Below are 25,764 nucleotides of genomic sequence, written 5' to 3'. Positions count from 1 at the left end.
TGCTTGAGAATCAATAATAGCTATGCAGGATCAGACCAAGGATCCATCTAGTTTAGCATTCTGTTTACACAGTGGACAACCAGGTCCCCATGGGAAACCTGCAAGCAGGATATGAGTTCAACAGTACATGTTGTGTGAGTTCCCCAGCAACCAATATATGTTGATGTATTACCCTGATACTGTTGGTAACATACAGCCATACTGAGAACCTTCTCCTTGTATTTGTCCAATCTTTGTTGTGACTGAGAGTTAAGTTCTGAGAGGGGCTCCATATTTGTGTCCTACCCTTGGGCGTAGTACATTATATATAGATCAGGGGAAAGGTCTTCCCCAGACACTCCTGGTTATGGAATGTCTTCAAAAGAGGAAAATTTCCAAAAATGCAGAAACAGGAGGAGGAGGCAGAGGAGGAGGCAGCGACAAAGAGAGAAACTGATGATGAAGAAGAAGAAGAGAGGGATCAAGAAGTTTAAATTATTTCAAAGTGCTTGGAAATCACTCAAAAACACTGGAATGGAGCAGAGTTAATGCTCATAAGAGAAATGAAAAAGGTAGCACAAAGAGCAGGATATCACCAGCACGGCTAACATAGAGAGTCAAGAAAACTATTAGGGAGAAGAACGCTTCCTTCAAAAACTGGGAGTCTTGCCCAAATGAAAAGAACAGACAGGGCCACAAGCTTGCACAAGGGAAATGCAAGCAGGCAATCTGAGAAGCAAAGAAACTGTTTGAGAAGCACATCCCTAACAATAGGCTACCATTTTTTTTAATGTATCAAAGGAATGAGAGCCACTATGGAAGTACTTGGGCCATTGGATGATAAGATAAATAAAGGAGCACTAAATGGGGTGAAAATATTGCAGAGAAGCTGAATTAATTCTTTTCATCAGTCTTCACAGCAGAGGATAAAGAGCAGATACTTGTCTGTGAGCTTATATATTGTGTGAGTCTCAGGAATTAAGGCAGATAGTAGTGATGAAAGATAGAATTCTCAACAAGCAAGAACAACTGGACTTGAACCTTTTGTAGCACTTCATACATGGTTAGCTTGTAGTGTGAATAGAACAAAATATAGGGAAATGGTTACATTTAAAACCCTCTAAAAGTTTTTTTAAAAATCTTTTTAAAGATTCTTAGCACCTGCACACTGAATTTCTTAGATAACAGTTTAAGTCTCTCTCTCTGTCCCTCTTTTTTCTCGTGTGTGTGTGTGTGAGAGAGAGATCTTTAAGCTGAATGTAAAGTATTTATCCATACACTAAGTATTTAACTAATATTCAGATTCTTGCAATCCAGTAGAAATGGTATAGAGTCTAAAAATGTAAAAATGTACATATTATGAAGCTATTAAAACAGTTTTCCTGCCTTTTTTGGAACTATGTGTTTAAATGTTTTCTGGAATGGTGGTAACTGGAGCAGACTCATTGTATTGCATGGTTTTTCCCCTTTCCATCCTCCCCTCACAAACAGGTAATGAGTTTGGGCACCCAGAATGGTTGGACTTTCCAAGACAAGGCAATAACGAAAGCTACCATTATGCTAGGAGACAATTTCACTTAGCTGATGATCAACTTCTTCGCTATAGATTTCTTAATGCATTTGACAGAGATATGAACAAATTGGAAGAAAGATTTGGCTGGCTCTCATCACCTCCGGTAAAGTATATTCACTAAAAGTGGTGTGTGTTAGTCACCAGCATTGTGCATATTCTGATTTCAGTAAGAAATGTCTTATGTACTGCTTTATTCTCCTAACATACTTCGAAAATAAGCTAGGGGTGACTTGTCTTAAAATTCTGCAGCATTATCCTGTTTACCATGCTATTTTTTTTCTTCCCCTTGGTTTGACTTTTTAAAAAAGTATGTTTATTAGCAAAGTTCTCTAGCTCTATGTGATATCTTTAAAATGTTTTAATTACTTTGACAGTGTGTGATATAAATAACTAGGCTTATCTTTAGAAAAATATTTTTATTTTTGGATAATTAGTTATACGTATGCCTCCTGATTGTTAAGATTCTATTTATCATTAAAACTACACTACAAATGGACCTATTAACAGGTCCAGTTATGTTTGATTGTGTGACAACCCTTCCTATTTTACTCTTGGATCCCATTTCCAACATGATGCAGTCTACTAATTTCACTGAATAAGGAACATTTTGGCTATAGTATGGGCCATTGGTAGAGCACATAGTTTAGAGGTATGTTCAGTAAACAAAAATCCCTTTGATTTAATAGGCAGACCAGACTTGCAAGTGTGTAGGTGGTTATGAAGCGATGGTGGCTTATTAGCCACCCTCTCACATGCTGTCCAGTTTCCCTCATTGCCTTTATTGGATGTGTCTTTGCATTATGTGTGAATTCAGAAAAGACGTTGGGAACTGAGATGATTGACAAATGCCCCAGAAACTACACTAAAGTGTAGGTTTGCTAACCAGCACCCCTGCAAGATTACCAAGTAACAAGCCACAGCTGGTGAAGGGCATTAGAGAAATTAGATTGCATTTGATGGGTCAGCATGAGGTTAGTTAACGAGTGATCATCACTTAACACCCCCTGTTATGAGAACCAGGCCTTTGTGGTGAGAGCCTGTCATGTTCACTCAGGCTCCAGAATTCTGGAAAATTATGGCTGTTAAGAACCATAAGTTAAGGCTGTAGAGTCAGTTTCTGTTCTGTTCATCCCTCTGTCTTGTTAAAATGACCATATGCAATGAAACTTCAGTGAAAAACTGAACATTTCATTTCAAAACCTACAAACACCTTATACTAAAGTGTATAAGAAATGCTGTATTTCTGTATTTTCTGCTGTGCTCACAAGATGCTTCATGCAAGTTTTCTGGAGTATATCAGCTTTTCTGTTGCCAATGGATAGGATTGTAGCCTTTAATGAGTACAACTGCAGCCACAAGAGGCTTTTCAGAAGAGCTTTGCAGCTGTATAGCTTCGTCGAGGAGACAACAGTATAGCCTAGGATGATCTGTGAAAATTCATTTCATAGGAAAGTAATTTGTCTATGTGGTCACAGTACCATTTGTTGTTTTTCTAATGCAACTAGATATACATTGGTAAATTCCTTTTTTCGGCTCTGATTCTTTTATTCATATTTAATGTGCAAAGCAAATATGTGGTAGTCAATAACGTTCTATTACAATCCTTTATTTCAAGATTAAAATAAGACATATATATACAAGCACACACAGTGGCAAAATCTTCTTACTGAGCTCACCCATGCCGCCACCAGTGACAGCTGCTCCGCCAGTACACAAACAGGACTTTGGATTAACTATCATTGGCTTGTTCTTCCAACTCCACTGAGACTATTTTTCGGTCACTCCTGCCCCTTTTTCCTCCCCACCCAAGTGGCACATTGGACCAGCAGTAACTAGTTCACCATCATAGGCACCAGAAATATGCTCAAATGTCTTCAGTTGTTGTTATTTTGGTTACTGGCTGGAAGTTCAGAGCCAAAATGTGAAGTTTTGCTTGGTCAGTGCCCTGGTAAGTGCTTACTGCATGATGGACATTGGCAACCAATGCTGCAAATACATCAGTTTGTTACTTTGCAGTTTTTACACATACACACATAGTGTTTCAATAGCTAAATTTAAATGTATAGCTGATTTGTTATTCCTTTTTAATATACTGCCCACCCTACTCTTCAAAAGTTGAATCCATAGTTCTGTAATCTGAATTCTTATATGTAGTTACTTACAGAAAGGGTGTTATATTCATTTTAACTTAGTCCCTCTCCACCTATTCACTTCTTCAATGTTGTGGTTTAAGTAATTAATAATTTTAATAATTATATCATTTACTTTTTTGCAGGCCTATATTTCAGAGAAGCATGAATCAAACAAAGTTATTGCTTTTGAGAGGGCAAGTCTCCTATTTATATTTAATTTCCATCCATCTAAAAGCTATACAGATTACCGAGTGGGTCTACAGACACCAGGAAAATATCCTTTTGATCAGTATTTGTGTCTATATGGCCAAATTCATACATAATGTTAGTGTAACAATATGTGAATAAAATGCAGGCTGACAACCTCATTTCTCTTTCCTCTGTTAGCACAGCCACTTCCTCTTTAATGCTTACTGCACTTTGTTGTTATGCCCAGGAAGGACAAATGTTGGTTACTAGAAACTAATGATCCTGGCTTGTCTCATATTGTGTATTATGATGTCTGGAATGAACCTATACTTGAATGTTTGTGTTGAATGTTTTTCCTTTGTTTGTTTAACTTTAATAGAAAAGGGAAATGCAATTTTATTTGCCAGTTTATTATGTCACTAGAAACAGAAATTGCTCACAGGAGTATGGTTTGCATAATTCCTGGGCTGTTATTTATCCAGCACCATCACTGTGAGCTCGCTTCCTTTGCTTCATAAACAAAATAAAGATGCATTTCTGTCCAAGGAAGCTGAAAGATTTGACAGGAAGCAGAGGGTATTGAATTGTTGTAAACTGCTCAAAGACCTTTGGCTGTCTGGTGGTATAGAAATGAAAGTATGATAATGGTAGGGGAAAGGATGAATTCGAAAAGCATGGATCATATATATCAGAATATGCTTATAAGACTTCTTCACACAGATATGAGGTTTGGGCTTTGGATGCTGGATGGGCCCTTGCATATTCCTGGATACATTGGCTCCAACTTCCAGAACTTCAGCTTTTCTGTATGGAGAGCAAAGTTTTCAAGGAGACTGGAACTTTCTGTTCAGTAAGCATACATAAAGTTCTCCTATATTTTATTGAGACTTAGTAGCATTAACCTGAACTTTATGCGAGAGCTTAACACATGTGATAAACCTGAGCTATGTTCAAGTAATCAACACCTCTTAGTCTCACACAACTTAGTCTCATAATTTGTTCCTTTCCAAGGCTTTTAAAAGAGATGCCTTTAGTTGAGATGTATCACACTATGGCCAAGTAGAAGAAGCCAGTTTGCTGGGATCTGTGAACTCAGCCATGGAGCCCAGTGGCTGACTTTGGGCCAGTCACAGACTCTCAGCCCAACCTATCTCATAGCATTTTTGTTATGAGGATAAAATGGAAAGAAGGAGAACCTTTTAAGCCGCACTGGATTCCTTGCAATAGGAAGAAATGAGGCATGAATGTAATATTGTAATAATACTGGTTACCCTGTATGATGACCAGTGCTGGGAGTGAGGTGGAGAAATGTGACCCTGTTGATGCTGCTGGATTTCTCAATGGCATTCGATACCATCAACCATGGAATCCTTCTGAGGCAACTGTCTAAGTTGAGAGTGGAGGATCGCATGGTTCTGCTCTACTTGGAGAGCTGTCTGCAGAAGATGGTCCTTGGGGAATATTGTTCAGCCCTGTGGATTCTTCAGCATGGAGTTCCTCAGGGGTCTGTTCTCTCCCCCAAGCTATTTAACATCTACATGAAATCATGGAGTTTTGGAGCGTGTTACCATCAGTATGCTGATGACATGCAGCTATATTTCTCCTTTTCATCGTCAGCACATGAGGCTGTAGATGTGCTAAACTGGTGCCTGGTTATGACAATGGACTGGATGAGGACTGAAACTCAGTCCAGGCAAGACTCAGATGCTCCTGGTGGGTGTCATATGGCCAGATGGGGAGTGTTCAGCCTGTTCTAGATGGGGTTGCATTTTCCTAAATGAGCAGGTTTGTAGCTTGGGGGTGCCCCATCATCCATCTTTGTCACTTGAGATTCAGGCAGCATTGGGGGTTTGTAGTGTCTCCTACCAGCTTCAGCTGGTGGCCTTGTTGCACCCACACAGGGTAGTATAGGTTTGCATAAGATACGTACAAATGCCAGTTTTCTGTTATGTGTATGGGACTCATAAATATCAGTTGTAAATTATTTTTTATTTTGAATTGTAGCAGACAGATGCATAAGGAATAATTTCAGAAGTGTATTCCATAGCTCCCTTTTCCATTTTTTTATTACCTCCAAGTTAAAGTCCCAGTGGTTTTCAATAAATTTGGTCTTTTGTTAGTTTGTCCAGGACATCTATGCAGTCTCAGCACTGTGAACACAAGCTTAGTCAAAACAAAATTGAATTCTTATCCAAGCAAATGTTATAGGGAAATTCATTTGAGATGCACCCAGTGGTAGCATTTGCTGCTGTTTCTTATGTGCTCTCGACATTTATTTTGACTCAGTGGAAATCAGATTTGGATTTAATGAAGTGAAAATACATCAAGCATGTTCAACACAAATAATTACTTACAAAAAATACAACATGACTTTTTTGTGCATTAAAAGAGGACAGAAACAGATCTCATGGGAAAAAATAGTGCATAAAATGTATCCAGTATGAACCCAAAGAAAGTGAGTGCCCATGTGGAAAAGAACTGTGCACAGTGTGAGCTTTGTTGCTCTTTTGTTGCAATACTTCACGTTGCTAGAGATCAGCATCCTTTTAAACTGCACAAGGCTTTGTACCTCCAACATTGTGAATCCCATCATGGAAACACTAAGCAAAGTTTGGTGGTGGATAGGTGTCAAGGCAAGGAACACTCGGTCTGTATCTCACATGCTACAGCCTCCGAAGATGCTGTAGGTGCTCCCATACATATTTTGTATAGTTGTGCTGTATTGTGAGAGTAGTGATGCAAGAGAACTATGCATGAAGAGTGCATTCCCATCTGCATTGCACAAGTCATGCTTTTAAGAATAGCCCATTGGCAAATGAGATCATCAGACCTCAGAACCTATAAAGGACTCAGGAGAATAATATGTTGAAATATTTACAAGGATTCTCCACAGTAGATACCGGAACTGTACTTTTATGGCCCAAAGAACAATATACCCTGCTTCAAGGTACTGGAAGAGAAAATTTAGAGCAAGAACCCCTGTTTTTTTAGGGGGAGGAAATAGGTATAGCATTATGCTCTTCTTTAAGAAAATATTATTTTAGAGGACATTGTCTAAATATTTGAAAATCAACCCTGAAAAAGTTTTTAATAAAATAAAGAGTTCATGTCTGGATCACCTTAGAATTCTGTAAAGATTCAGGAAGGAATAGTTGGTTTTCTTCCAATCTTTCTAATTTTGCATGCTACACAAAACATCAAAACTTTTATATCTATAGTGCAGGTACCTAAAGCAGATTCATAGTAGAGATGCAGGAATATGTCAGCTGAAAATGTAAGTAAATAAAGTTAGTTATGGCCTGAGATCTTGAGAAGATTAGCACTAAAATTTAGGTAGCTGCACTTCTTAAAGATGTAAATTAAGCTACCCTGACATTTGCAACCTGCACCTAGAGCTTCTAATGAGCAAATAAGGTCACTTGAATGAGTCACTGGAGTGTGATTGCCCAAGGCAAAGATGTTTCTTTGTAGCTGCTTGGTTTGTTCACTGCTTTGAAGTGCAGTTATGTAACTGTCCCTGGTTATTAGAATTCAAGCATTATATAAAATGAAGACAAAGAATTTAATTTAGGATCAGCCAAATGCCAAGTTCTATCAAGGTGTTTCTTCTGTTAAGGTTAATATCAGTAACTGAGAACATTTTACCTACTACTGAAATTCACTTATTTTTAAAAGTGTGTGTGTGTGGGGGGGGGGGGTGTTAGAATCTAAGCAGATTTTCAACGATGGAAAGTCATTTGCTAGTGATGTGGTGTGGTGTTTACTAAATTTCCATGGCTTCCAAACAGTCCCAGCTATGGGATTACACTGGAATCTTTTGCAAGATTTGAGTTCCCCTTCTGTTTTTCTCCCACCAGTCTTTTGAACAATTCCATATATGTGGCTATTTAGAGAACACCTTAAATAGGTTTTTGTTGCTGTGGCTGTTACATGTCATAAAGTCATGTCTGACTTACAATAGTCCTCTGAATTCAGGCCCTTCAAATGGTCCTGTCCTTGACACCCTTATAAATCGTCATATCTACAACCTTGCATTTTCTTTAACACTAGATGCAGTTCAGTACCAATGCTTCAGTATTGGTAGTTTTGTTAGGAGTGCAATCCTATACATGTAGGATTTAATATATAAATATATTTAAGCAACTCTCAGCATTACTCAACCATAATACTTTGGGTGATAGATATTAGACTTAATATGGAATAACTTTCATAGCCTGAATTAACCATCAGTAATTAAAAATTAAAATTTAATTAAAAATTTAATTAAAATTAGAATTTTAAGAGTGTTTAAAATATATCCGGATTATTGTTTGATACAGTAAAGACAAATCTGTTAGCTGTGAGATATATATATATATATATATATATATATATATATATGGAAATAAAAGAAAAATAATGGTCCATTGTAAATAAGCACTTGAAAATACAATAATGAAGATAAACATTTCTGATAAATTGAAATTTTTAGAAGATACACCATTAAAAGGTTTTATACATACTGTTGAAGCTGATAATTGGGTTTGCTTTTACTTGGCCTTTATCTGTTCTGATTAGTACAAACTTCCACATGTGAGGTCATAACTATCATATGCATTCTCGGCATACTCTGAAAGCATGCGCAACAGTGCTGCTGAAGCCAACAACATCTAGGACTGGTCAGTGTCAGGAAACTACCTGGGAGTCCCATATAAGGCCACCTTGAGTTTTGTGGAAGAAAAGTGGGATTTAAATGCAATAAAATTAATTATCATTTCACTTTATATCTGTTGCAATAGCCAGCAACTATAACACATCTACACAGATGCTGGCTGGGGAAAAAAGTCCTTTCCACATCCTCCTTTCAGCTACCCAGTATGAGGTTCTAGAAAAAGAAACAAAAGGGACTTTTGTTGACTCTTTTTTCAGTCAACAGGCAATAGATCAGCAGAAGAAAAATCACAGTAGCTGTGGATTTTCTCCCTCTTTTACACAAACACATACACACAGGGCCACAGTGTGATATATAATTTTGTGTTGCACAATATGCTTTGATATGTACAGGCTCAATCATCATTGTACTTCTAAGAGAGAAAAGGTAGCTTACACTTTGCTATAAATGTGTTAGCTGGATGGTGCATTGTGCATATGCTGAAGCCTGTCCATTCCCCTTATATTCTTTTCAAAAAGATAGGCTGTTAGATACAAAAGAAGCCCCATTCATTTTTGCTCTTTTAGCTGTTGCAGCAGCAGCACCATTCTTTTGTATGACCTCAAAGGACATGAGAGGATCAGTTTGGAGATTCCAAAAAAGAATCCAATGCCCTTGCCAATTGTCCCTTAACCAGTCTTGCATCCCTATCATTTTCTTACTTTACTCGGTAACAATTGTTGAACTGGATCTAGATACAAATATGGCTTTGGGGTATCATGAAACTTGCATTGCCCTTTAAGAGGTGCTGGGATACACCCTCGTGCCATATGAATCAGTGTGTTTGAGCTAGTTTTGCTCAGGAAGGGATGCATCACAATTCCTTCAGCAAGCTATTAAACTTGAATACTTTTCAGTGTTTTATTTGTGATAGGCAAGAACAGATTATTTTTAAAGATTCTGATTAATGTCTATATAAATGAAGCCAGAATGTATGGAAACTAATAGTTCCTCCATGCTTCCTTGATAAATATGGGCATGTAGCATTTTTCAGGAGTTAGACATAAATTCTCATCATCCTTTCCTTAAACAAAAGGTCTTAATTATGCCATATCATAATCTTCATAAATAACAATTACAATTTCTGCTGTGAGAGAAGTTGATTATAAAATACTAATTTTGCTCTTTCTGTCTGGTCTGAATTTACCTAATGATGCTTCATGTGTCATTAAGCCTGCCTAAGATAAAAAATGAATGCTTCAGTTCATGAAATTATTTTTTTTAAAAATCATAAAAGCATAGTAATTAAGTGATATGGTAGACACTATCAGAAGTCCTGTTTTAAGCTCACTCTCTGCAGAGGTTCATTGGGTCTGTTGCCCACAGTAAGGATAACACATTTTGCTTTGTTTTCAAGAGGATCACTATCAGTATCTCTTGCCACATGTTAGCTAAAGCAAGAGATTAAAATAATGGTATTATATAAGTAATGAAAGTACTTAACTTGCCTTTCAAGTGTTAATGAGGAAACATGAGGAACATTCATAAAAGAAAATTGATCAGGTATGCAGTATAAATGGGATGAAAATAAGTGTTTAGGAAATGGATTAAATAATGGGAGCAAAAGTTATTGCAGTTCCTACATGTGTTGAAAATTATATGAATTGAATTTGATCTAGGATCTGCCTTCTGTGGGTAGAAGTGGCCTTGCCCAATCCTCTGAAACCCTTCCTCCTGCACAACAGCTCATACCTTTCAGCAGGTCTCTGATCCTCAGCATAGCATTGTCAGGAAACTGAATGAGTTGCAGTGAGAAGAAAGGGATACTGATGACCGCTTTGCCAACTCCAATTACACATGTCCAACTCTGGATTCAACCGTGCATGTATGATATATAATATAAGGAATATAAACATGATTCTATAAAGAATATTAGAAATTGTCCTATAAAGCATGGAAAAGAACCTGAGGTAGCAAGCTGCAACCTGCCTGAGCAAAGTCCCTTCAGTGTAATTGGTGGCAATGCATCACTGTGAAGATTGGTACTAAATATTCTGTTTGATTAGGAGAGCAAAAATATACTTTTTGGATGTCACTAATGAAAGTCAATGCAACTTTTCTTTAGGAATATACCTTTTGTCATTAAAGAAGTTTTATATTTTAATCCAATTTCTTTCAACCTCTGAGTCCCTCCACATATTTTGCATTAGACCTCTTATTAGCCCAAGCCAGCATGGCCTTGTGCAGTAATGGCATGAGTTGTCATTCAGAACACCTGGAGGTAGCCAAATTAGATAAGTCTGTTTTAATTATTAAGGAAACTGAATACATATTAGTTTTAGAAAGTGCTGTGTGCTTACTAAGCTGCATTAACACAATTGTCCATGAAGATATGGCAGTACAATGGTTCATATGTTCCATCTGCACTAGGACCAGCAATGGTGAGCCTTTGTCTGAATCTCAACTCAGGCACCCAGTTTACCATCTGTTTCCCCTTCTCCTACTGCTTCCTTGAAGAGGATTGGGACTGGACAGACTGGAGCTTCAATCTATGTTAAGAAAGTAATTACTTCCAAGACTGTGTCTTCCAAATTCTCTTAATATATTTCCAAGCTGGAATTTTCTGCAAATAATTCTGTGTGACAATAGTTGCATTTGTTATCTGCAGCATGCAAAAGAGATGCATTCTGTGGCTGCTCATTCATTTGAAGAATTTCCATATCACTGCCACCTGTTCCTCAGAGGGCTCTAACAGGAAACATGTTTTAGATAAAAACTTTTGCAAGGAGATATAATATGAAAATTGGCTCAATTCCACTACCAAATTATTTTGCATGCTTTCAAATGCCAATGCAGTTGGCTCACATACCAGCATATTTTGTAACCATTTTGGTAATTCAAATGTATGAAATCATTTTTTCATTCACAAAACTTCCATTGGTTAAAAAAAACCTCTTAAACTCATGAATAAATTTGTTACAGCAAATAAAGCAATGTGTAAAGTGGGCCAGGATGGGAAATATTATATTTAGTTTATATCTAAGAATTATTTTCATGTCTGTGATTAGGGAAATGTAATCATTTTTTCCATCCTTAAAATTAGCAAAGCTATAAACATTTTCATTTGCTGGTAAATAAATTTAAAAGAACCATTAAAGATGTCAAAGCTTTCAGCAACAATGATAAATTATTAAATGTAACATAGACTGTGGAACACAAACGCTAAACAAGAAATGCCAGTGGGAAACATTACTCTCCCATTCATAAACTACAGTGACATCATAGAAGCTTTTGCTAGTGTTGAGTTTAAAAAGAGACCAGAGAGAATAACTAAAGTTGTTCCTTATGGGTTTCTGTGAAGTTTGTGACAATAAAACAAAGGGTATTTAGGCATATTTATACAACAGATAGTGTCATATTTGTGGGGTTTTTTGGCGTTCTAACTATTCCGGCATAGGAGTTTGACATTCGGCAAGGGGCGGCATAGAAATGTTTAATAAATAAATAAATGAATATATCAAGAGCTATATAACCAGTATTTAAAAACATTTAGTGAGACTTAGCTGTAGCTTAACATTTTGTCTGCAAACTGACCGTATTCGTATTAACCTTTGTAGGAAAAATGTATTGTATTTTGTAGTACTGGTTTGGAGGTACAGAACCTCAGAGAGACTCTGAAGCATACATTGAGTTGTACAGGAACTGCAGTTTCTCTGTTCACTCAAGTATCAGGGAATGTTTTTCATATATAATCAAAGGGAACTTCCTGGGGAAGCCTTGCTTCATATGAAGCTCTCTATTTGTACTGAAGTTTGAACAGTTCAGATTGAGGTATGTTGTCTCTTTCAGAGACACGAGCACTTTTTGGAGACTGACTGGCTTACTGTGATGAGTTTCATAGGCAAGAGTCCACTACATTATGTAGTGAAAAGTGGTGTGAGTTTGTGGTTTATCTATACCTGAACTGGTTGAAATCAGGGGAACAACAAAATGTAACAAGATGAGAGCTAAAGGTAACAGTACATTTTGTGTTCTTGGATGTGATATATTATCTAAACAGCTCTATGTTAACTAGAGCAACAAAAAACAGATGTAACAATTGTTGGAAGATGAAGATGGGAGACATCTGCATAGTCAGCAACTTTGGTATATTCCAATCTTGGGCCCTTGATAACTTAATCCATATGGTGATGGTTGGCCCTCAGATGTTCATAAGCCCCTGAATTGGAGGCTTACAAGCATTCTATGAAGAGCAGGAGAAACACAGAGGTGATTACTACCTCTTTCTTTAGTTGCCTTTTTTAGCTCATTATCTGTGTTGGTTTGGAGCGGTAGCAAAGGAAGCTGAAGGAAGACATAGGATAGCTCACCAATACTTCATTGAGTTTCTATAGTACCACCCCCACCATCCCATCCTCCTGGAACACCCCCTCTGTGAGGTTGATTCCCCAACCTTGGAGATGCAATTGGCAGGGCTCTTTCTGCAGCTGTGGGGAAGGTGATTAGAGCATGGATCTCGATCAAAATGCTGTCTCTGCTTCTGATATGCGAACCTGCATCAGTTGGATGCTGGGTTATTCTCAGAGCTGAGCCATATCAGCATGAATAACATCCAAGCAGAAGAAATGAACAATGATTGCCCAAATTCCAACGTTAGAATTTGGGATAAAGTGGGGAGGTCAATCAGCTCAAGCTGCGCACAGCATGAGCAAAAATATCATTTTAATAGAAGAATAGTTTGGATAGAGGGCACACAAACTCCCTTTTATCACTAAGGAAGAAGCATGTCTATTCTATGGCCATTGTCTCTGTGGCCATTTCAGAACCTTAATAATGTTCCTGGCAGCTTTTTAAGTTGTCTCTTCAGGAAGAAAAATGGATTCTTTAGCTAAGGTGTCAGGTTGATGCCAATTGAGTCCATAGTGCACAGTTCATGTGTCAGAGAGGCAGCATGTCTGAAGCTCCTCTGTAACAGTGACACCATCAATGGACACCAAATGGAAGGACAGAAGCTTCCATTTAAATTGAAAATAGAGGAAGAGCTGGATAAATTGCTGGACTATCCCCTAGGGAGGCTTGCATCATGAAGCAGGTTTGCTTGTTGAAACCATAAACAGTGGGAAATGTGTCTACAAGTGAATAGTGTAGATTTGCTAGTCGTGTTCTAAGAAAACAGCATAAAATCATCTTCTCCCTTTCTAGTAACTCTGGATTGATTTCAATGCTCTATTCTTGCCCATAATAGATGGCAGCTTCCCTGCTCTTTCACCAACAAAATCTTAGCAGGAGATCATTTGGGACATTAACATGGTACAGATGCTGTTGCTGCAAAATGTGTTGCTGCCGAGTGACAGAGAAGCTGCTGCTTCTACCACAAAACCAATATGGACTATAAACTTAGGCTATTTTTCTCAATGTGATGTGAGTACATAGAAGGTGCAAACAGTGGGACATGCCTGCTGCCTGCCAGCGCTCCTCCCCCAGTCATCTGCATAGACTGGAGTGGAGGATAAAAAGTCCTCATGTACTAGCAAGTTGGATCTCTATGTAATTTGGAACACTCCATGACCAGAATTCCAAATTACAGGGAAAGCCTACGGAGCTACGGCAGGACACTCGAGAGATTCCCTTCAAGTTGTGGATGGGGAAGGAGTGGTCAGGGGTGGGTGGCAGAAACCCATTTCCTCCCAAACTATGTACAGAGTTGCCCAAACAGATTTTATATTCATTACATTCCCATATGATATAAAGTCATTGGCAAAGGATTGATTGATTGATTGATTTGTATATTAACATAGTATATTGATTCAATATGGAAATAAGCATACAGTAATTTAAACAAGACTTTTCTTCTTAGTCATTTAACTTTTATATCAGTTAAAGCTGAGAACCATTTTGGAAGACCTTTGTTTCATTCATCTACTCTTTCTGGTCTCCTGCGTTTTCTATATATTATGCGGAGCCAGTGTGGTGTAGTGGCTCACTCTGCATTTTAGTTCTCACCCAGCCATGGAGCTAAGGGAGAGACTTTTGGTCCAGTCATTCTCAGCCCAATCTACCTCCTAGGCTGTTGGTGTGAGGGTAAGATTGAGTGGAGGAGAATTATGTAAGCTGCCTTGAGTTCCTTAAAAGGAAAAAAGTCAGATACACATGTAATAAATAAATGAATTGACAATTTATGTATTATTTATTTATCATAGTTGTATGCCCCCTATAGCCAAAGGCTCTCTGGGCAGCTCTAAATATATTAGAATACAGATAAAAATAAATAAGAAATAAAGCCATAAGACGTATTTATTTGTTTCAATAAATATGTATACCTTGGCCTAATTTTAAATCAATCTGCCATAGTCTGTTAAAAAAGGAGTGGGGTGGAAATGATATTAGTAGAAATGTACAGTCTGAAATCACATGATTTGCTACCATTTGGAATCACTGTTCAGGCATTTGCCTAACTTAAACTGGGTAGACAGAACAGGCTGTACATTCTGGTCCTACCTTGCATGTCCTAATGCAGTCAAGCCCTCACCAGCTAGGTCTCTGGCCACCTAACACCAGGCAGAGATGTCTGGAGTAGGATTTTTCTTGTGTTGGCCTGAAGCAAACATATATGGAACACAGCCCAATCAAGGAATCTGCAGAATCCTCCTTCAAACCTGCTTGCTCCATACAGAGATGCTGGAGACAGAAGGTGACAGAGGGTGACAAGCACAAATATTCAGTAGGCTGTTCCAAGGTGCTTGGCTCAGCTCCCTACCCATTTTAATCCTAAGTTTTGATAAAAGTCAATTGTTTATCAAGTTTATTTATTGCTCAAAAACAATCATTTTATCACAAATCAGGGTAAACTATTATAGCTCCAAAATAATAAATAATAATTGTGTTGTTTATTTCAAATACTTAAAGCCAGTGTGGTGCAGTAGTTAAGATCATTGGGCTGCACATTAGGCAACCTGAGTTCTAGTCCCAGTCATGGAGCCAACTGGGTGACTTTGGGCCAGCCACAGACTCTCAGCCCAACCTACCTCACAGGGTTGTTGTTGTGGGGATAAGATGGAGGAGGAGATGTAGGCTGCCTTGAGCCCTTTGTAGGAAAAAGGCAGGATATAAATCGAAAAATAAATAAATAAATAAAATTCATAATGTGTGGTATGGTGTAACTTAAAAACAGATTGCATTACTATTAGAAAAGAATACATTTAAAATCAGTCTTCTGATGAATAACTTGGATTTATGTGACACTATAATGGAAACATATGCTTTCTAATCAGCCAAACTTTTTATTTTAAGAAATTATAAAATATTTAAGACTTCCTGACAGATGGATGCATAAAAGCAATTGTAACTTATCACTAAAGCAAAGTTCAGTTGAGAGAGTTGTGTCAGAAGAAGGAAATGACAGCAAATCGGTTAGCATTCTCAGACTTGATCAAAAGGCTGAACAAACACAGAAGCCTTACTGTACTTCAAGTCATCAGAAGAAAAAGCAGAGCTTTACTGTGCTCTAATCCTATTAGTGGAGGTCCATCTGAAACTCCTCTCCCACTTTCAAAATTAAGGATCTGGAACATTTTTGCAAACGTGTTACTGTTCAAACTATGGTGGCAACTTTATTTTCTTAGTGGTTTCCTATGTCAGTTGAAGCAAGGTCCTATGATTTGTAAGCAAAATCAGTTCCTCTGTTAGTTTTAAATTGTTTTTATTTGTTGATTTCTAAAGCTGACTAATAGCCCTTTTCAGGTATTCAGAATGTCAGTAAAGCAAATCATGAGCAGGAAGCACACTGGTTTAGCTTCCTTCTTCCTCATTCATTCTGCATGTGAATGGCAATTTTCTGAAGAGGAACATCTTGGTGGCTACAGGAAGCTCTCATCTTCAGAAATGGAAACTAGAGTGGCAAAGAGCAAAGCTAGCATGCGCAACTTTGCTGCTCTTCCTTCTGCTTTTACTCTGAACAGTTTCACTGTCTGGAAAAAATATAACACCCTTAAATGCTGATAATGTTACATTGGGTTTTTTAAAAGAATTTTCTGACTGTGGTAATGCTTTATGATTTCCAAAGCTGAAGTACATACAGCTTAGTATTCTACCACTTATTATTTTCACAAAACATTGCAGTTTTTCTGCTCAATTTGAAAATAAAACTTACTGTGAATAACTTGTAATGTGAGAGTGAAGAACAAATAACATAAGAGATAGCAGTGTACCATGGAGAAAGAGGGTGTCTTAAAGCTGCCTGATGAAAGTTCTTCTGTGGATCTGTTTGTTGGGAAGAACTATGACAAGTAACTTTTTCCTAATGTATCTTGTACATAGTTGTATTTGTTAGGATTGTATCCAGACTAGATTAATCTTGCTTTTGCCTCATTGAACTCAATCAGCCAAGTTAATCATGATGTAAATCCATTTATATACGTAACTCAGGTAAGGGAGGACATTTCATCATCTCTATGTCTGCTCAAGAGTCAGTCCCATTGACTTCAAAGGGGCTTCCTCCCAATTAACTCAGAAAATGATAGGATTGCAAGTTGAATCTTGTTTGCAGAATGTATTGAAGTAGACTTACTTAAAGTAATGCTTATATAGTCAAGCTTATGCACTTATTTAAGCATTGTATACTTACCAGTAGATCTAGAAATAGATAGCATTCTTCATTTAGAAAAATGTTCAGAACTGTGGCAAATACAGTTGGGGTCTCAAGGAAATACATTACATGGGAAAATTATTTCTGTAGCTAGCTTGATTCAATTCCATTTATTATTTAACATCATACTGACTGTATTTGATGTAAGAATCCTTAATTGTTGTTTTAAGTATAAAATTGCACTGGATTCTGATGCTCCAGAATATGGAGGGCATAGCAGATTGGACCACAATACAGAATTCTTCTCACAGCAATATTCACACAACCATCGACCTAATTCTGTTTTGGTAAGTATTTTTTTTCCTACTTTACTTCTGCAGTGATGGTTTAACAAATCAAATCTTTGGTTAAACATCAGCATTTTGCCTCCTTTCCCTTTCCCTTTCCCTTTCCTTCTCTCCAAAATATGATGATTAATATTTGCATGAAAAACTAAGATTAAACCAAAGGTCAACAGTGAATATGATATGACTTAAGCAAAGTGATATTTAGACAATAATATTTCTAAATATCTCTTGGCTTTTTCACTTCAAATATTACTGAACTTTATATAAGAATTTTATGAAATAACTAAGCATGAAACCATTTCCATGTGCATTTTTCTGTTGTCATAAAATTTCAATCGGAGGATTTTTATTTTAATTTTCATGTTTCAGTAGCTTGCATGCTTACGTGGCTTCTCTTGCATGTAAGCATGCTCATCTAACTTTCACATTAGTAACTAAGAATGGCAGCCTTAGGCATGTTTAGCGAGTCCTACAGCTCCCAACATGACCCCCCCTCCACACACACACAAACATCCCAACCCTGGCCAGAGCATGCTAGAAGTTGTCGAAGAATTCCTTCTCCTTCTCCTTCTCCTTCTCATCAAAACATGTATAAAATTGCACCCTAAAGGAATCTCCTAAACAAAATGATTTTACTACTTGGACAATCCTCTGAAATTGTATAGATAGATCTCTATATGGTTTGTACACTTTTTTTTAAAGATAATCACAAATTAAAAGACAAAAAATCTAACAACTCTTCAGCCTGTAAACTGAAGAACACAGAACTGAAGAAACACAGAAAAAATAATAAAGTTTGTTTGTTTTTTAAATAATGGTTTTAAAATGTAAAAATGCCTGAGCAAAAAGGAATGTTTATTCCGGAGTCAAAAAAGGAAATAAACTAAGCATCGATCAGTGAGATGAACTACTCATAGTTCTGACTGCTGAATTTGTGGCATTTGAATGTATCTATCTCATGCTACAATCTATGCATTACCAAGCCTATGCTGCAATGAATGGAAGATAGGAAAGGCCTGTTAGTGTGGGCTGATTTAACACAGTGCAGCAATCACGCTTCTGCTTCACTTCATCCTAATCTCGGATGAGCCCAGTTTCATTCAGTGCTTGACCTGGACCTGCAACAATATCCAGGAGAATTAGCACTCTTGTATTTAGTGCAGCAGAAACCCAGCTATGAACTCTAAGTCACATTCATACTGCCCAGGTACGATCAATCACTCCATAGGATTTCAGCGTACCAGAACTGTGCATGAATAGAGGTTAATCATTCATTGCAATAACCAAGAAAGGTCGACACAGACATCCCTATTGAAGTGAATGGGGCAACTTATGTTTAATTTAATGTGTATATTGGAGTGAGTAATGGTAATGTCCTTCGCTTAGATTCAGAATGGGTCACCAAATATGGATATTTTCAAGTAATCTTGCTCAAAAACAAATGAACAAAAATTCCTGTCAGTGTGGTTCGCAAAGCTTTGCACCACTTAAAACCACTAACACTTCGTGAGCAGCTGTTCTGCCATTTCATGAAGAAATGCATAATATGCATTCTGTTGCTACATTTCTCATTCCTTGGGAAGGTATTTACTTTTTACACAGTGTAAGCCAAATAACTCTGACAAAATAGCTTTGTTTTGGCCATGCAGAAAGGTGAATACCAGGAAACAGAGCAATCATTCTGAATTCTATTTTCCCATTTTCTTTACACTACGCTATCTCTGAACATTAACACGCAACTAATATAATAATCATGTGTCTCTTAATAATAAGTTATTAACATGACATGAGCATTGTAGATATAACATGGAAAATAAACATGCCCCAAAGTTGGAACAGCTCTGAATAAAGATCTTGACAAGTGCATGTGAGAGAAAGCATGAAAACAGCCAATATTAAACAACTAATGTAGTTTTGAAATCTCTACAAGCTACAGCATGGTGACTGCACTATTATCTTAATTATCAAACCCAAGAGTGTAGGTCACACTTGTCCTTTATATCTCCCAGCAACCCAATTCACTGAGTGAAAGTGATGGCCAGCCCCGAGGATACCAGCACACACACCACCTGGAGGTAAAGTTGCAGACTAAAGTGGTCCGGCCAAAATTCTAGCACTTTAAAATAATAATAATAAAGGATCCTGTTCTCTGGTGCATGGAGTCAATTTAAGTGTAAAACGCTTTCAGGGTTGCAAGTACATTACACAAATGAAATTTAGAAATAGATGCACATTTCTGTACATTATGGATTCCTGTACATGAGTGAATGCAGGTTGAGCTGCTTAAACTAGGCAATTTTCTCCATGCCTGTGATATGATAAGCATGGGGAGCAGAATGCAAAGACCCTTTATGCTAAAAGAGAGCACAGCAGATGCCTCTGCCCGAAAGACCCCTCTGAATGAGTAGAGCTTTATTCTGATTTTATGGATGTTCCAGCTTTTATCTTTAAGACATGGTAGATGGGAGAGCACAGCAACAATGGAAAATGTCCTAAAATATTTTTTGGAAAATGCATGAAGAGGTTCTGAGACTGCTCAAAGGAGGCAAATTTTGGAATCTTGAAATTATTTTAATATACTAGCATGTTATGGAAAGTTTTCTTTTTCATGGAATCATAAAAGATGTTTCTATGAATTATAAAAGAGAAGAGAACTAGCTTCTAGTTCTGGCCCATATATAGTGCCACCAAATACAGTATGGAGCCATCCAGACTGTATTTGGTGGCACAAGCAGGATGAAAACGTATGGCAGAAAGATACCAGAACAATATATTGATCCTGGCCTGATGCATATAAAAGGTTCAGAACACATGTTGCACTGGAATCCATAGATTACAAAGTTCTACAACCAGTGGAACCAGGCAAAGTAGGAATTCTTTGCAAATCACAAATATGGCAATGTCTGATCATAGGAGAGACCTGGTAGAGCATCGCATGGTAAATTATATTCAATATAATTCACATTGTGAGTGGACATGTAACTCTATTTGAGGACCCTTCCTGATATACTGGCAGATGGAAGATGATGATAGAATATGTCAGAAATTTATCCAGTGCTGTTGGAAATAATGTAATTGCTTTGCACCTTCAGTGCTTTAGCTAAGGCCCATCTGTTAGAAGCACTTGTGTATTTCTATGCAGAATCAGCAAACAGGAAAAAGACCCACAAGTGTGTAAGCGTGTGATCCAGATAGGGTATACACTGAACAAAATGACTTCTGTCCATGTGAGAGAAAAGAAAAAGGAGGAAAAAGGGAAGAGGGTGTACTGTGAAATATCATGTGAGGAAATGAGAGTGATAAAGAGTTAAGGTCCATTACTCCAAGAAGTTGCTTACTGTAGTTATGATAATGGCATGTGGTATCATATGTATTGTATTATATAGGAATAGACTTTAAAGCTGTTGTCAAATTTAAAATCCAACAGGGCTAGCTAGAACCATTTTCATATTTTAGACATTCATCACTAATCTAAATAATGTTTCCCTTCATAGCTTTGCTTCCTTCCTGGCTTTTCCCTTTCAAGATCACTCATCATTATTTCACTACTTATCACCAAATAGTACCCTTTTTCTAACTGTTTTAATTATATAAAATGACTTTTATATATGGTTGTTATCGTGTTCTGATTTCTTAATTCAAGAGAACGTTGATTTTCATCCACTTCCATTAATGGATAAAAGTGTTGTGGCGAGTTTATTGCATGCTGCCAGTGTATTTTGTTGTGCTAAGATATTCTGTGGACCCTGTACTCATTTTGGGTACCATGTTCATTCCAGGAACTCTCTTACGATATTAGAGAATATGTTTTACAGAGATGTGCTACAGGCAAAATGTCAGGTTTTGATGGAATGCAGACTATAGGCAAGGGCTTGTTTTTTGTTTTTCAAATTTGTGCAGACTGTTGTAGAATCTGGGTTGGATTTAGAGGACTCCTCCTTCCTCTGATGGGAGGAGTTTTCTTTCAGCTGAAGAAGTGAGTCATTGGACCAAATTTATCTCAATGTTAGGAGCTTCATAAGTAACAGCAAGTTAGTAAGTATTGAGAAAGCTGATCTGTACATTAGAAGACAGAACAGAAGGGGCAAGAGGTCATGGCTGGAATACTATTAATTTCTAGCTTCAGCCATCTGAGTTTAAGCACTTTGGCCAGAGAAAATTCACATGATACAGTACTCCTGCTGAAGCTAAACGAATTTAGAGTACAGTTCCTGATGTGTGTATTCAGCAGCAAGACCCAGTAAGGTCAATGGGACTTAATCCTTTAGTAAACGTATATTGGTCTGAAGCCCTAGAGGGGAAGCTGTCACTTTAGAGGCTTTGAAGAATGAAACACACACACACACACACACACACACACACACACACACACCTCTTTCAGAAAGGTTAGGAAGCTCATATTACCATTTTATATAGCCATCTAATCCATGGTTTATGGCAAGCATGAATTGTGTTTGTTTCTACTCAGTAAGAGTGGAGTTGTGATATATTTTCAATAAGCTGTCATTTGATCAGCTGTTATGCAGGAATATCTCCCATTTGTCTACAAATGTCTGTGTTCCAATTGTACATCATAAATTTATGTGGACATTCAGTCATATTAAAATTCACCTTGATTGTTTCCAAAACAAATGCTGGCAAATGTAATTATGTAAACCATACTGTTAAATATTCGATGGAATTTACCTTCCATTAGGAAGATAGCAGCAAACTTCAGATCTGATGTTTTAAACCTAACAAGTTGGTGGCCTTGTAGGAAGGAGGAGTTCACTAGTTTATCCTACCCGGACTACTTCCTAATGATTAGTGTAATGGATTTGCTACAATGGGCTTCTGTCAGAGGCTATCAAAATCTAATGGATGATTGAGTGTTATCATTGTCTTTCTCCTTACATGGGCTGTTCTGGGAAACATCTAGTTATTGGCTATTCAGACTGGATTTTTTGGGAAGTTCAAAAAGCTGGTCTAATCTCACTGCTGAGAAAATGTGGGCAGCAGCCCCTCTTCCACAGTACACATCCAATTGGCTCCCTGACAGCTGACGCAATGAATCAGGCAGAGAAGTGTCTAGAATGCAGGTGGCAAAAGACTTGCTATGAGGAAGTCTGCTATTAGCTCTTACGGTTGACTGAGTCCCTGTAAAACCTCAACAGAATTGCTAGCAAGCACACAATGTGTTCAAAGCATTTCTGATTTCTTCTGGATCCCACGAGGATTAATTTTACTGAGCAAGCAGTCCTCCTTAGATAATGAGGATAATGAGGAACCTCAGTTGACTTTGTTTGGAACACTAGTTTGTACAGAATTTAGATTCTCGTTGACTGATTCCTTCCCTTTCATGAATGAACCATCTATGAATCAAGCCAGCAACTAGAAGCAGTGAGTTCAAAGATTCCAGAACATATGAATGAAATACCAACAAATAGCAATGTGATTGGTAAGGGAGATCATATTAGATAAGGAAATGGCAAGTGACACATGGCAGTTAATTATATTTTGTAGCAAGACTCATGCTACAGAAAACAGCCATTTAAAAAGAAGTTAACAGTTCAATACTGGACAATGTCATCGCCTCCACTCTATTGACAGCCCTTCATAGTGGGTACACTGTAAACAGCATCACTGACTGATTTGTATAGAAGTTACTTCTTCAAATGGATTCCACATTTCTAAGCAGGAGTTTAAAATTTGGTTAATTTCTTTTCACCCCTTATAATTGACTGACTGTAATACTTCCGAGGGCCAAGCCACACATGGAGGTAAATTGTCTTTGCATGGAACTTAAAGGCTGAGTTTGCCTGACAGTATAAACAGCCATTGGTTGTTATAGTTGTTTGTGGTGTCATATAAGCTCAATTGTGGTGACAAATGATTGTGGCATATTAAGATTGTCAACCATGATAAGACACAATGATCTGATCATCCTGTGATTGCTTACTGTATCATCCAGGCTTGGACAACACAACCATCATGGCTCAAGTCATGGCACAAGTGAGCCAACTGCCAAGTGGTAGCCAGTGACCACAACTGACAGCATGTCCAAAGTGCATGTCCAAGCAGCAATGTGGCCCAGATGTCAGAGGAGTCCCACCTCCTAAACCAAGGTGCCTACTCTCAGGCAAGATGTGGGTGCCAGCGATCAGCTGACACTGCCCTATTCGCAGGGTAGCACCACCAAGCCAATCAGATACCCCTATCCCCATCTGACTCCTGCTCTCCTGAGTAGATCTCTCAGGCAGCAGAGGTGGGAGCTAGAATTCTGATTGTCAGGGCAGCCCTCTGCAGGACACCTCGGAGTTTATCAGGACCCCCACCTCTGGCTCCGGAGGTCTGGTGAGCCAGATCACCTGCTGGCCTCATCACGGTTGTTTGGTGCTTAACTGCAACCCATCATGGTGATTTATCAATAGGACTTGCCATTATGTGTGAACCCACTCAGAGTATTATTTTTTAAGTTCAAATAGCATTCATTCAGGGATGGTAATTATCAAAATCACAGCAATAGAAAAAGGAAATCTAATCTTTTCATCTCCTGTTGCAGTTCTAATAAAAATGGTTCTTCCAAAGCCACTGTTTGCTGTTTATTGCCAATTGGGGACTTCTTTCCAATACAGATTGTAGCTTCAATTGAACTGTTTTTTTCAGGATCTCATCTGGGAACAAACAAGTTTAATTCCCTTTATCCTGTGTGGCTGTGTCCCTGAAAAGTATCAGATACCACAGCTGATATAATTTGCATTGTTTTAATTCAAAGATGCATCTGATTCCTTTACCATTCCTGCCTACCCAGGGTCCCACTTTCTTGCTTTCTGTATTCTCCCTGGTCATATTAAGATACAGGTCTGGATGTATGGGAACTTTTAAACACCATATGTCGTGCATGGATAAGGTTTGTCCTTAGAGCACACATGAGAAGCAACCATGTGACAAGTGTTGTCCATGCAGAAGTATAATTCATGTGTATTCCCTCAGCTTTGGAGTCAGAGCACCTTCTCCACCTGTGATCTGAGCATCCAAAGACTCCTGTCGCCCCTGAGGCACTTTCTGAGAAGCATAGCATCATCCCCCAAGTCTTTGAGTTTAGTTTAGTTAGAATTTACAGACGGTGGCAGGATTTGCATCAACTTTCACATGTTGATGTATAGAAGGATCCCATATCTCCATAAGCCACAGCAGATGCCTGAAACCATGAATAGTTGTGAACACTATGTGCAGTTGAACCTTGACTTTTGCAGGTTTAACTTATGTAGATTTGATTGTGTGCAAATTTGCCATCAATAATTAAATGGGAATTTTTTTGCTCCACTTCCTGGCTGCTGCTGCTGCAGCCAGTCTGGAATGATATGCCACCCCCCATGGAAGGCAGGGTGGGCATCAGATATGGGACTGGGTATGTGGCCATGAGCTAGCCTTGTGACACAATGCAGAACAAGCTTCCCCAGAGCAGGCCATGCTGCAGTGTGTCAGGTCTTGTTTTCAGACTGCAGTCAACCACAATTAAGTGAGACAGCAGATATGGGGTTATACTCTAATTTATATCAAGGTGTTGTTTGTCTCCTTTTTTAAAGTTGTATGTATGGTATAATGATGGGCTATATATACTTCAAGTTTGTTTAATATTGGCAGTCATCCCTATGTAGAAAGTTTGATGTTATGCAATTATGAATACAGATGGGTCAGGTTAATCATTTTTTCTTTAAAGTAGAGTTGGGAAACCTATGGCCTTTCAAACGTAGTAGAACTAAAGCTGCTTTTATCCCTGAGGACTGGACATACTCGTACTAGCTCAGACTAATGGATTCTAGTTGGAATCTAGCAACACGTGAGGGACAAGAGTTTCTCCATTTCTGTTTTACAGCATCACTTTAAAGCATCTGGTTTCCATCCATAGAACACGTTCATATTTGGCATGCCTGGAAAGAGAGTTCTGAATATGGCAGCTTTTCTGCAGTGTGCTAATTTCTTTGTTCCAATCTGCTAACTGCTTAGACCAGTGTGACTTGTTTCTCTAAAAAGATTTGGAAATAAATCTTTTTCAGTTACTTGCACAGTAATAAATAAGTATACCCCCCAACAACTATCCTTTTTTTCTTTACTAATAAATTTGGAGGCACATGACTCTAGCCCAAGTGTATGTTGTATTTCCTTCCCCACTGAGCAGATTTGTAGGAGTTATTTATCACAGAAACCTTAGGGGGAAAACACTCTGTTCACTGGCAAGAGCTGAGATGCATTGGACATGCTACAGTCTGGTTCGATGAAGATCAGCTGTTCTTTTCCTTTTTTCCTAAAGCTGTTTGCTTTACACCTTTCATTCCGGTTGCTGACTA

General features: G+C 38.0%; 1 protein-coding gene across 3 annotated transcripts in view; it reads left to right on the top strand.

Moving 5' to 3' along the window:
• GBE1 (1,4-alpha-glucan branching enzyme 1) overlaps nucleotides 1-25,764 on the top strand; it is a 184,265-nt gene that overhangs the window by 133,938 nt on the left and 24,563 nt on the right. For 2 of the 3 annotated variants that reach the window (XM_044441828.1, XM_044441827.1), the window contains exons 13-15: nucleotides 1,471-1,655; nucleotides 3,828-3,958; nucleotides 17,317-17,434. In XM_044441828.1, the coding sequence (XP_044297763.1) occupies nucleotides 1,471-1,655; nucleotides 3,828-3,958; nucleotides 17,317-17,434 (434 nt within the window). Of the gene's footprint in view, nucleotides 1-1,470; nucleotides 1,656-3,827; nucleotides 3,959-17,316; nucleotides 17,435-19,443; nucleotides 19,510-25,764 lie in introns of all 3 variants that reach the window. The other variant, XM_044441826.1, reaches the window with a different exon arrangement.

This window comes from Varanus komodoensis, unplaced genomic scaffold (assembly GCF_004798865.1).
Source record: "Varanus komodoensis strain SLA01 unplaced genomic scaffold, ASM479886v1 scaffold4, whole genome shotgun sequence".
NCBI classification, from domain to species: domain Eukaryota; kingdom Metazoa; phylum Chordata; class Lepidosauria; order Squamata; family Varanidae; genus Varanus; species Varanus komodoensis.
Note: the sequence above shows the minus strand (reverse complement) of the source record. Positions and strands in the feature narration are given on the sequence as shown.